A 12,235-nucleotide genomic window follows, 5' to 3' on the forward strand; every position below is an offset into this window, starting at 1 on the left:
ATATGCAACAAACTGGAGGCAGCACTCAGCGAATTTCAATTGATGAAATGAACCACAACGTGGTTTATTTAATCTATTTAATATCCACTGAGTACTGCCACCAGTTTGTTGTATATTTGCATTGCATTTGGAAGGCATCGGGGTTGTTGGAATACTATTACTGGGAATGCTGGATCCCTACTGTGTGTATATATATATATATATATATCTATATATATATATATATATATATATATATATACAGGGCCGTAACTACGTGTGTGCCAACTGTGCCAGGCACACAGCACAGTCATCATGAGAGTGCAACTATCCACATTGCTGTTCAGGGGGCCCAAAGTCTGCGGCATTGTACTGAGTCAGACTGACTCACTGACTTATTACATCACTCTGTGCTGCCTGACCCCAGCTCCCGCTCCCACACTTAGGCTGCCGGCTCCCGCCTCCTGACCCCTGCTGCCTGGCTCCTGCCCCCACATTTAGGATGCTGGCTCCCACCTTCTGATCCCTGTTGCCCGGCTCCTGCCCCCACACTTAGGCTGACGGCTCCCGCCTCCTGATCCCCGCTGCCTGACCCCCACTGCACGGCTCCTGCCCCCACACTTAGGCTGATATGTACTTATGCCCCTGGCCTGTCATTATGTGTAAAGGGGGGACTCTGCCTGTCGTACTGTGTAAAAGGGGGACTCTGCCTGCCGTACTGTGTAAAAAGGGGACTCTGCCTCCAATAATGTGTAAAATGGGGGCTCTGCCTGCCGTAATGTGTATAAAGGGGACTCTGCCTGCCCTACTGTGTAAAAAGGTGACTCTCTCTGCTATAATGTGTAAAAAGGGGACTCTATCAGCTGTAATGTGTAAAAGAGTAATTTGAATAATGGAGATTACTGTGCAGCGTAATATGAATTTGCATTATTTTATGGCCACACCCCTTCCCCATGAAGCCACAACCCAATTTTGTTAGTGCACGCACTGGCCCTATTTTAAATAAGGGGGGGGGGGCGCCTATGCTGTTTCTTGCAGACAGTGTTAAAATGTCTAGTTACAGCACTGTATGTATGTATGTGTGTGTGTGTATATATATATATATATATATATATATATATATATTGTAAATGAGTAAATCAGTGCGCTTGTCTAATTTATGCGTAGTACCTCACTGTAAAAGTGCAATCTACAGTCAGAAATAAATTGGTCAAATGACCAGTCCAGTAAATGAATTCTTTCAAACTAGTTCAAGGTTTGGTTAACAAACAGTCCACACTCTCCCCGTTTTATCGGGTGGCTGCTCAGTTCTTCAAAATGTGCCACTATGTATGCGTAGCCCAAAGGGAAATCTGCAAATAGAGGAAGAAACAGCAGAGCGCCTATAGTGTAGTATCCTTTAATACAGTTTTTGTCACACGCAATAATAATATTGCGTACCGGATTACGGCTTGACACAATGCCTGTCGATCCCCTGGTCTTTAAGTCCAAGTCTCTGTCGGAATCTAGATAGAGTCAGGAAACAGGGAATCGCTATATAGCGTAGTAATTACTCAATTAAGTAGGGTTACATTTTGTATATCACATAAGGTTACATGCGTACCAGATAAAGTAATAACTTGTGCATATCAGTATTGGTACTTGTATCCTGGTCCTTATCAGAGGGAGGTGGTCATAGGATAGCCTTTGAATGATATATCAATGCTCCAATCAACAACTTATATCAAAAAGGTCTAATTTATTGAGTGTACAAAATATATATATAAGAAGTAAATAGCTTAGCTTAAATGACAAAAATGTCAGCAGAAGTAGGTCAGCAAGTCAGCAAGTCAGTTTCTCAATGCGTTTTGCCCGAATTTGGGCTTCATCAGGAGATTACATCATGCTCTAGTGAGGGCTTATTTATACCTACATCAATTAGCTGTACATTATGCAAATTACTTCCGGTTCGCGTCATCGGCGAAACCGGAAGTAGTACAAATTATTACAAAATTAACAATATGGTGCCTTAGGTGAGCAGTATTGACTATTTGGTAGCCACAGCGTGTATTCCGGCTGAATTATGTAAACCAGAGCCACTGATGCCTGACACAGTGGTCTGTTTACATTCTGCGCTGTTCGGCGCCTGACTTCTGGCGGAAGTGCGTCTCTGCCGGAAGTGACGTTCCTCGCACGGCAGCATCAACCCTGACACCGCCCGGCATTAGTATATGACAGGATCTCGTGGAGAGCTGCTTTTTTTCTGGCCACATGGCTAATTAGCATATGTAAACACAGCAAGTGTGTTCCATTTGTGTGAATGGCTATTAAGCCACAAATAGTGTAACAAAGCATTTAAAAAAGCTGAATATCAATATTGGAACATCAAAAATGTAGATATAGGTATGAACATATAAATATATAGAACACTGAAAATAAATATAAATATACATATAAATAAAAATACAAATAATGGCAAGTAATGGACACCTCTTAAAATCAAATGAGGAAGAGACATACATATATGTATAGCACATATATCTTAGTATAGAACAATAGCATGACCCAAGCGAGTTAGTCTATGATAAAAACATATATACATCATTAGGAATATATTCTAATATGGAGGAGGGCTTCAAAATATCTGTATATATCACATATGTTAATACACTGACGCACAGGTTTCGGGGGCGATACCCAGAACTTATTAGTAGTAAATTTGGACTGAAGTCAAGATAAAAATCAGCGCATATACAGCCATAACACAGGTGCGTGTTTATATAAAAACGGGGCTGGAGGAGGGGAGGAGAATAGATTAAAAAATCATGCTTAACGTTTATAATGATGCGTTCTACCTACATATAACTAGAATTAGAGGATAAACGGGAGAAGAACATATTAATAAGAACTATTTACAAAAAAGGTGCTATTTCATAGCCCTCATTGTGTCCACTGGGAGACATAGTGTTCAGAGTGAAAATCCAATATATCTCACGTTGTGAGAGTTTTTTTAAAAGGTCACCACCTCGTGGGCCCAGTTTAACATGTTCGAGTGCTTTAAAAGTTAGAGTATCTGTATTTGAGCCGTGGCAAAGTGTCTGGAGAGTGGGTGGCTCTCGACTCTGTTCTTGACGTTCCTCACGTGCTCTTGAATTCGCAATTTCAATGTTCTCTTTGTCTTCCCTATATATTTCAGATGGCATCCGCATTCGATCATATTTATCACCGATGATGTGTTGCAGTTGATAAAATCATTAATTTTGAACTCTTTCGTGTTGTCACTATTGTGAAACATTCTCCGATTTGGATGGACGAATTTACACATATTGCAGTGCCCACATTTGTACATACCAGTACATTTCAGGAGGCCTGTAGGAATACTGCGTGTGCACCTTAGCATGCTTGGTGCTAGAATTTCCTTCAGATTTTGTGCCTTTCTGAATATAATTTCCGGACGTTCAGGGAGCAGTTCTTTAAGTACTGGGTCCATTTTTAGAATGTGCCAGTGTTTGGAGAGCACTTTCCTAATTTTTATTTCTTCACTATTGTACTGTGTAATAAATGGGGCACACATTTTCTTTTTGTCTCCCTTCATTTTATCTTTTGGTTTTAGTATTTCCTCTCTATTTAGATTCGCCCCTTTTTCGACCGCTTCATTGATAATATGATCCGGATATCCTCTTTCTTTAAATCGTTTGGCGTAAATTAGGGACTGTTCCGTGAAGGTCTCTGGAGTACTGCAATTTCTTCTAATCCTGTACATCTGTGAAAAGGGGATGTTGTTTTTCCAGTTATGAGTATGACCACTTCTATAATGTAGGTAACTGTTCGTATCTACTGGTTTAATAAAATTCTTTGTAATTATATTGTCCCCATCATGTGATAGAATTAGGTCCAGGAATTCTACTTCAGTTTTATTGGTGGTGCAAGTAAACTTTAGGTTAAAATCATTATTTTGGATGTATTTCATAAATTCACTAAAATCCTCCGCATCTCCGTTTCAGATTAAAATGATATCATCAATATACCGTTTGTAAAAGCAAATATTGTTCTTAAACTGACAATTTCCATACATGAATTCCTTCTCCCACATCCCCATTAAAATATTCGCGTAACTTGGTGCGAAAACCGTACCCATAGCTGTGCCGCAGGTCTGGAGATAAAATGTGTCCATGAATTTTAAATAATTATGTGTTAAAATGAACTCAATAAGGGTGCAGATAAAATCACGATGTTCCCTTGTTATATTTAAATCTGTCTCCAGGATCTCACGGCAAGCTGCAAGTCCTTTTTCATGTGTAATACTTGTATAAAGTGATTGTACGTCAATCATAGTCCACAGTAAGTTCTTTTCCCATTTGAAGTCTTTTAAAAGGTTTAAAACACTCATTGTGTCCTTTAAGAAGGAGGGTAGATTCTGGACATGTGGTTTTAAAAACACATCCACATATTCGGATAAATGTGCAGTTAGTGAATCTATTCCCGCTATAATAGGCCTGCCTGGTGGTGATGTCAGGCTCTTGTGGAACTTGGGGAGGTGGTATATAATTGGGATAATTGGATTGTTGTTCAGTAGGTATTGATATTCATCTTTCGAGATTATACTTTTATAGAGTGCTGGGGTCAGTACTTCCCTTAGTTCCTCAATGAATTCCTCCGCAGGGTCCTTTGGTTGTGGTTTGTATGAAGAAGTATCACTTAGTAGCCGTTGTGCTTCTTTAATATAAATTTCCTTATCCTGTATTACCAATCCTCCCTCTTTATCAGCCGGTCTCAATACAATGGTCTCGTTCTCCTTCAGTTCTTTCAGTGCATGTTTCTCATGGTTAGTCAGGTTGTATTTCTTTACTTTGAAGTCTTCTCCATCAATCAGATCCTTTTTTACTAAATCATAAAAAATGTTGATGTGCGAACCTTTAGACTCTAAAGGGTAAAACTTTGATGGGGGTTTCAAACCTGATTTAGTAGGGTTATAATTTGTAAGGATGGCATTATCTCTCCTCGCAAAATGTCTCTTGAGGGTTAGATTTCTCACATATTTGTTTAGGTCAATAAACATTTGAAATTTGTCCGGTTTATGTGTGGGAGCGAATGTTATTCCTTTACTAAGTAGGGAGATCTGTGGTTGTGTTAGGCTGTGGGAAGAAAGATTAAAGATTCCTTTATCTTTAGGGTCGGTTACCGGGAGTTTCTTTTTCTGGGGTTTTCTTCTTCCTCCTCTCTTTCCCCTTCTTGTAACCTTCTTTTTAATGGAGATGCATGGTAAATATTTTCTTTGATCTTTTCCTGATATTCCTTGTCTCTGTGTGGCCTCGCTTGTCTGTGGCCTAAAAAAAAACTATCCTCATGTACTTGTTCCTGTGCTGTACTGGTTGAGGGACGGTCAAGGACTGTGTAGCGACTTCCTCCTCTATAGGAATTTTGTCTCGGACGTGTTCCTTCGAAAGAAGTGGATCTGTGTCTTTGTTTAGTCCGATTCCAGCTTTGATCATTCGATCTGCTTTGAGGGCTATGAAATAGCACCTTTTTTGTAAATAGTTCTTATTAATATGTTCTTCTCCCGTTTATCCTCTAATTCTAGTTATATGTAGGTAGAACGCATCATTATAAACTTTAAGCATGATTTTTTAATCTATTCTCCTCCCCTTCTCCACCCCGTTTTTATATAAACACGCACCTGTGTTATGGCTGTATATGCGCTGATTTTTATCTTGACTTCAGTCCAAATTTACTACTAATAAGTTCTGGGTATCGCCCCCGAAACCTGTGCGTCAGTGTATTAACATATGTGATATATACAGATATTTTGAAGCCCTCCTCCATATTAGAATATATTCCTAATGATGTATATATGTTTTTATCATATACTAACTCGCTTGGGTCATGCTATTGTTCTATACTAAGATATATGTGCTATACATATATGTATGTCTCTTCCTCATTTGATTTTAAAAGGTGTCCATTACTTGCCATTATTTGTATTTTTATTTATATGTATATTTATATTTATTTTCAGTGTTCTATATATTTATATGTTCATACCTATATCTACATTTTTGATGTTCCAATATTGATATTAAGCTTTTTTAAATGCTTTGTTACACTATTTGTGGCTTAATAGCCATTCACACAAATGGAACACACTTGCTGTGTTTACATATGCTAATTAGCCATGTGGCCAGAAAAAAAGCAGCTCTCCACGAGATCCTGTCATATACTAATGCCGGGCGGTGTCAGGGTTGATGCTGCCGTGCGAGGAACGTCACTTCCGGCGGAGACGCACTTCCGCCAGAAGTCAGGCGCCGAACAGCGCAGAATGTAAACAGACCACTGTGTCAGGCATCAGTGGCTCTGGTTTACATAATTCAGCCGGAATACACGCTGTGGCTACCAAATAGTCAATACTGCTCACCTAAGGCACCATATTGTTAATTTTGTAATAATTTGTACTACTTCCGGTTTCGCCGATGACGCGAACCGAAAGTAATTTGCATAATGTACAGCTAATTGATGTAGGTATAAATAAGCCTTCACTAGAGCATGATGTAATCTCCTGATGAAGCCCAAATTCAGGCGAAGCGCGTTGAGAAACTGACTTGCTGACCTACTTCTGCCGACATTTTTGTCATTTAAGCTAAGCTATTTACTTCTTATATATATATTTTGTACACTCAATAAATTAGACCTTTTTGATATAAGTTGTTGATTGGAGCATTGATATATCATTCAAAGGCTATCCTATGACCACCTCCCTCTGATAAGGACCAGGATACAAGTACCAATACTGATATGCACAAGTTATTACTTTATCTGGTACACATGTAACCTTATGTGATATACAAAATTTAACCCTACTTAATTGAGTAATTACTACGCTATATAGCGATTCCCTGTTTCCTGACTCTATCTAGATTCCGACAGAGACTTGGACTTAAAGACCAGGGGATCGACAGGCATTGTGTTAAGCCGTAATCCAGTACGCAATATTATTCTTACGTGTGACAAAAACTGTATTAAAGGATACTACACTATAGGCGCTCTGCTGTTTCTTCCTCTATTTGCAGATATATATATATATATAATGTGTATTGCAGTGGGGGTGACGCCATTCTTACCCTAGAGAACCCTTGTGTGTGTGTGTGTGTGTGTGTGTGTGTGTGTGTGTGTGTGTGTGTGTATCATATATGTGATAGCATATATCTGTAAACCCCCCTTTAGAAATCCTGCGATTGCCACTGGAGCTGACTGTTATCACATTACACTGTATCACTTCTCCAGGCTGAGGGGGTAATTCAGAGTTAATCATAGATGTGCTAAATTTAGCACATCTACGATCATTTACTCTGACATGCGGGGGGACGCTAGTCCACCCCGAATGTCAGGCCCAACACCCACCCCCCCACGCACAAGTATTGGACAGCAGTGATGCATTTGTACTTGACAAGTAGCTCCCTACCGGCGTAGATCCTGCGCACTGGCAGTTCAGACCTGATCGCCCGCTGTGTGAAGATGCACAGCAGCGATCAGGTCTGAATTAGCATGGCCAGACATCAGCTAAAGATGGGTAGGGGGAGCTTTGTCCAGGGGGCCCCCTTGAGAGTTGGGGGCCCAGGAGTACTTGCCCCTTGTGGGCCCCCATTTAATCTGGCACTGGCCTACGCACTGAAGCATACCCACACCACGGCATGCTTTTGACTTATCACTGGTCTTACATATATTTATTTTCTGACCGTCTTGGTGCCCTCTCAGATCTGCCATCCGGGGCATGCCCCTTCCGCTGTTAGCATCTTTGAGGTTTATTTCTTCACGCAGTTTAGTATATACAGTGCTTTACAGAGTTTCTTTGTGTAAGTAACAAACACTCATATTTTGCATCAATATACCATGACAGCTGGAAGAAAAAAGAAGCATCTTGCTTCAGAGCCTCGGTTACCTGGTCCAGTTTAAGTGTGCCTGGGAAACACTGACAAGCAAGTTACATGGAACATCGCAGACTAGCACTGACAACGTGTTGTCATCAGCACCAAGGACAAGGTACTATGTAAAATGTGCTTTCATTCAGGTTATGCATTATTTCTTACTTGTATTTACAGCTTGATTGTGTTCTTGAAAGTTGTACCTCAGAGTGTATGATTATATTATAAGGGCATGGTCGTGCCCTTATATTAAGGCTGAATCGAACAAACGGAATTCTCCCATAGGGAACTTCTGAGATGGGGGCAAGGTGTTTGAGGGGCTCCACCTCAAAAGTGATTGGACGTACTGAGCTGAAATTTGGCATGGACGCGTAGAATCGTCACCCGCGGAATTGGGAGTAACCTAAAGTTTCAACTGTCAGTTTTTTTCTGCGACTTCCTGGTTGGCTTTTTGACACCGTTTTCCCATATAGTGAATGAGAATTTTTTTGGGAAGGCATAACTCAGGATAGAGGACGAATTAAGACTTGGGGTTTGTTTTATTAGATAAATCTTGTCCCAGTGTAGTGCCTTTTGGGGTTGTGGTTTTTCAGAAAGTTATAGTTTTTTTTTAATTAAGTAAAATATGCCCCATTATAAAGATAGGGCTTTTCAATTTGTTGCGGCTGCGCAGTGGCCGCCAGCAGGGGGTGTACGCAGAGAAGCTTCATATGGGTGTACAAATATGGCCGACTTTGAAGCCAGCCCAGTCCCCTCAGTAGATTGCCGCGCTGTTGAGCCTGAAGCACTAGGCTCACCATAAGGACGGGACCCGCAGCTGCCAGCATTCTCAATTACAGGCACACAGCGGCAGCTTTCAGACTTGAGGAGTGGATCGGGGAGAGAAGGTGCATGGAGGGACACGCAGCTGCTGGCATTCCCCGTTATAGTAATGATGATGTAGTGACTCATAGTGCACCGAAGCCAGCCGCGGCCAGTAACAATGAGGGAAGCGGAGAAATGAGGCAGCCTGGCCAGTCTCCTCTGGCTATACTGCTCATTGTTAGTGCCCGCAGCTGGCTTCGGTGCACTATGAGTCACTAAATCATCATTAGTATAACGGGGAACACCGGCGGCTGCGGGTCCCTCCGTGCACCTTCTCTCCCCGCTCTGCTGTGTGCCTGTCTCCAGCTCCAGCTGTCTCCTGTCTCTTGTTTGGGGCTTGACAAGCGTTGTAGTGTCCCTCGGATTGATGGTTTAGCTGGAGGAGCTGCCAGCGGGCTGCTCGAGGTCAGTGCTCATTCCGATGCAATGATCCAGTGAAGGGAAGGGCTGAGCTGTAGACATGCACAGTCCGCGCTGCAGCTTTGCAGAACCTCTGTCTGGTGCTGATTGCGGAGGCTGTGCTGCCTTTCTCTCCTGCTTTCTGGAAGGGAATATTTGCTGCCGCTGACCTCCCTCGGCGTGTACACGGGCAGAGAGCTGGATGTTAATAGAGGTGTATTTATGTTGGTGCGGAGTTTATGTGCCTGAGGCTCAGTGCCACTGCCCGCTGCCTCTTTATTTAAACACTATCAGAGCTCGCCTCAACTTTCCTCTGCTCGTTGCGTGACATCACGGTGTGCCCCCTCCACAGCAGCACCCCCCCCATCCTCCACCCGATCAGTGGCGTAACTACTGCCCCCGCAGTCCTCGCGGTGGCTTGGGGGCGAGGGGCTGCGGGGGCGCACTGATTTAGAACAGATTGACATGCGAACGAGCGTCCGCATGTCAATCTGCGGTCTCCTCTCCCTCCCTGCTGTGTTGGAGGGACACGGAACGCACATCGCGCGTCTCTCCTGTGTCCCTCCCTGGCTCTCCCCTGGCCGGTCTAAGGAAGTGCCGTTCGTGAGCTCTGATTGGCTCACGAACCGGCACTTCCTTTATTAGACCAGCCGGGGTGAGAGCCAGGAGGGACGCAGGAGAGACGCGCGATGCGCTCCGTGTCCCTCCAAGGAGGCTCCAACACATGGGGGGGGAGCAGGCACTTGGGGCATATACCTGGCACTGTGGGCATATACCTGGTACTGGGGGCATATACCTGGCACTGTGGGGGAAGATCTGGCACTTGGGGCATATACCTGGCACTGTGGGGGGCAGATCTGGCACTGGGGGCATATACCTGGCACTGTGGGGGGCAGATCTGGCACTGGGGGCATATACCTGGCACTGTGGGGGGAAGATCTGGCACTTGGGGCATATACCTGGCACTGTGGGGGGCAGATCTGGCACTGGGGGCATATACCTGGCACTGTGGGGGGCAGATCTGGCACTGGGGGGCATATACCTGGCACTGTGGGGGAAGATCTGGCACTTGGGGCATATACCTGGCACTGTGGGGGGCAGATCTGGCACTGGGGGCATATACCTGGCACTGTGGGGGGAAGATCTGGCACTGGGGGCATATACCTGGCACTGTGGGGGGCAGATCTGGCACTGGGGGGCATATACCTGGCACTGTGGGGGGCAGATCTGGCACTGGGGGCATATACCTGGCACTGTGGGGGGGAAGATCTGGCACTGGGGGCATATACCTGGCACTGTGGGGGGCAGATCTGGCACTGGGGGCATATACCTGGCACTGTGGGGGGAAGATCTGGCACTTGGGGCATATACCTGGCACTGTGGGCATATACCTGGTACTGGGGGCATATACCTGGCACTGTGGGGGGAAGATCTGGCACTTGGGGCATATATCTGGCACTGTGGGGGGCAGATCTGGCACTGGGGGCATATACCTGGCACTGTGGGGGGCAGATCTGGCACTGGGGGCATATACCTGGCACTGTGGGGGGCAGATCTGGCACTGGGGGCATATACCTGGCACTGTGGGGGGCAGATCTGGCACTGGGGGCATATACCTGGCACTGTGGGGGGGAAGATCTGGCACTGGGGGCATATACCTGGCACTGTGGGGGGAAGATCTGGCACTGGGGGCATATACCTGGCACTGTGGGGGGCAGATCTGGCACTGGGGCATATACCTGGCACAGTGGGGGCCAGATCTGGCACTGGGGGCATATACCTGGCACTGTGGGGGGAAGATCTGGCACTGGGGGCATATACCTGGCACTGTGGGGGCAGATCTGGCACTGGGGGCATATACCTGGCACTGTGGGGGCAGATCTGGCACTGGGGGCATATACCTGGCACTGTGGGGGCAGATCTGGCACTGGGGCATATACCTGGCACTGTGGGGGCAGATCTGGCACTGGGGGCATATACCTGGCACTGTGGGGGGAAGATCTGGCACTGGAGGCATATACCTGGCACTGTGGGGAATATCTGTCACTGGGGGCATATACCTGGCACTGTGGGGGAATATTTGGCACTGGGGGGAGCAGGCACTGAGGGGGCATATGTGGCACTGTGGGGGAATATTTGGCACTGGGGGGAGCAGGCACTGAGGGGGCATATGTGGCACTGGGGGGGGGGGGGTATATGTGTCACTGGGGGCATGTACCTGGCACTGTGGGGGAATATCTGGCACTAGGGGCATATACCTGGCACTGTGGGGGAATATCTGGCACTGGGGGCATATGTGGCACTGGGAGCATGGCCCTAGCAACAAGCACTACCCCCTAGCAACGAGCATGACACCCAGTGCATGAAACCCCTGGCAACGAGCATGACACCCTGAGCATGAAAACCCCTGGCACCGTGCATGGAACCAAGAGCATGAAACCCCTGGCAACGAGCAGGTAATTTAAAAGTAATTAGAAGCCTTACTGTAGAACTTAATGTGTAATGGGCATTACGGTGTGTGTCATAATGTATCAGGCATTACGGTGTGTTGTATACTATATCACGGGGATTGTGGTATGTGGTATAATGTCTCAGGATCATTGTGGTGTGTGTCATACTGTGTCACAGACATTGTATGTGCTATAATGTATCAGGGGCATTGCAGTGTGTAGCATAATGTATAACGGACATTGCGATTCCTGTCATAATGTGTCACAGGCATTACGGTGTGTGGCATAATGTGTCTGGGGCATTACGGTGTGTGCATATTGTGTCATGTGCATTATTGTGTGTGGAATAATGTCTAAGGGCCATTGCAGTATGTGGAATAATGTATACTGGGCATTACTATAAGGAGTAAAAATGACAAATAATGTAAGGGGCATGAATCAGGATTATTTTTCTTTCCTGTGGTGGCCAACGTCTGGGCGTGCAGGTTGCAAAACTGGGGTATAAGGTAGTCTTTTCCTGCAATGCCACGCCCTCCACGCAAAACCACGCCCATTTCGACAAAGCCACACACCCCTTTTTGCCGGCGCGCGCCTGCGGCGCGCGGATTTTTCTACCTTTGCTAGTGCCAATTACGGGGGGTATGGGGG

At 45.2% G+C, this 12,235-nt stretch overlaps 1 protein-coding gene across 1 annotated transcript in view; it reads left to right on the forward strand.

The window, feature by feature from the left end:
* KASH5 (KASH domain containing 5) overlaps nucleotides 1-12,235 on the forward strand; it is a 1,087,213-nt gene that overhangs the window by 920,979 nt on the left and 153,999 nt on the right. The window contains exon 17 of the mRNA XM_063942893.1: nucleotides 7,850-7,992. Within this exon, the coding sequence (XP_063798963.1) occupies nucleotides 7,850-7,992 (143 nt within the window). The remainder of the gene's footprint in view (nucleotides 1-7,849; nucleotides 7,993-12,235) is intronic.

Source organism: Pseudophryne corroboree, chromosome 10, assembly GCF_028390025.1.
Source record: "Pseudophryne corroboree isolate aPseCor3 chromosome 10, aPseCor3.hap2, whole genome shotgun sequence".
Taxonomy (NCBI): Eukaryota; Metazoa; Chordata; class Amphibia; order Anura; family Myobatrachidae; genus Pseudophryne; species Pseudophryne corroboree.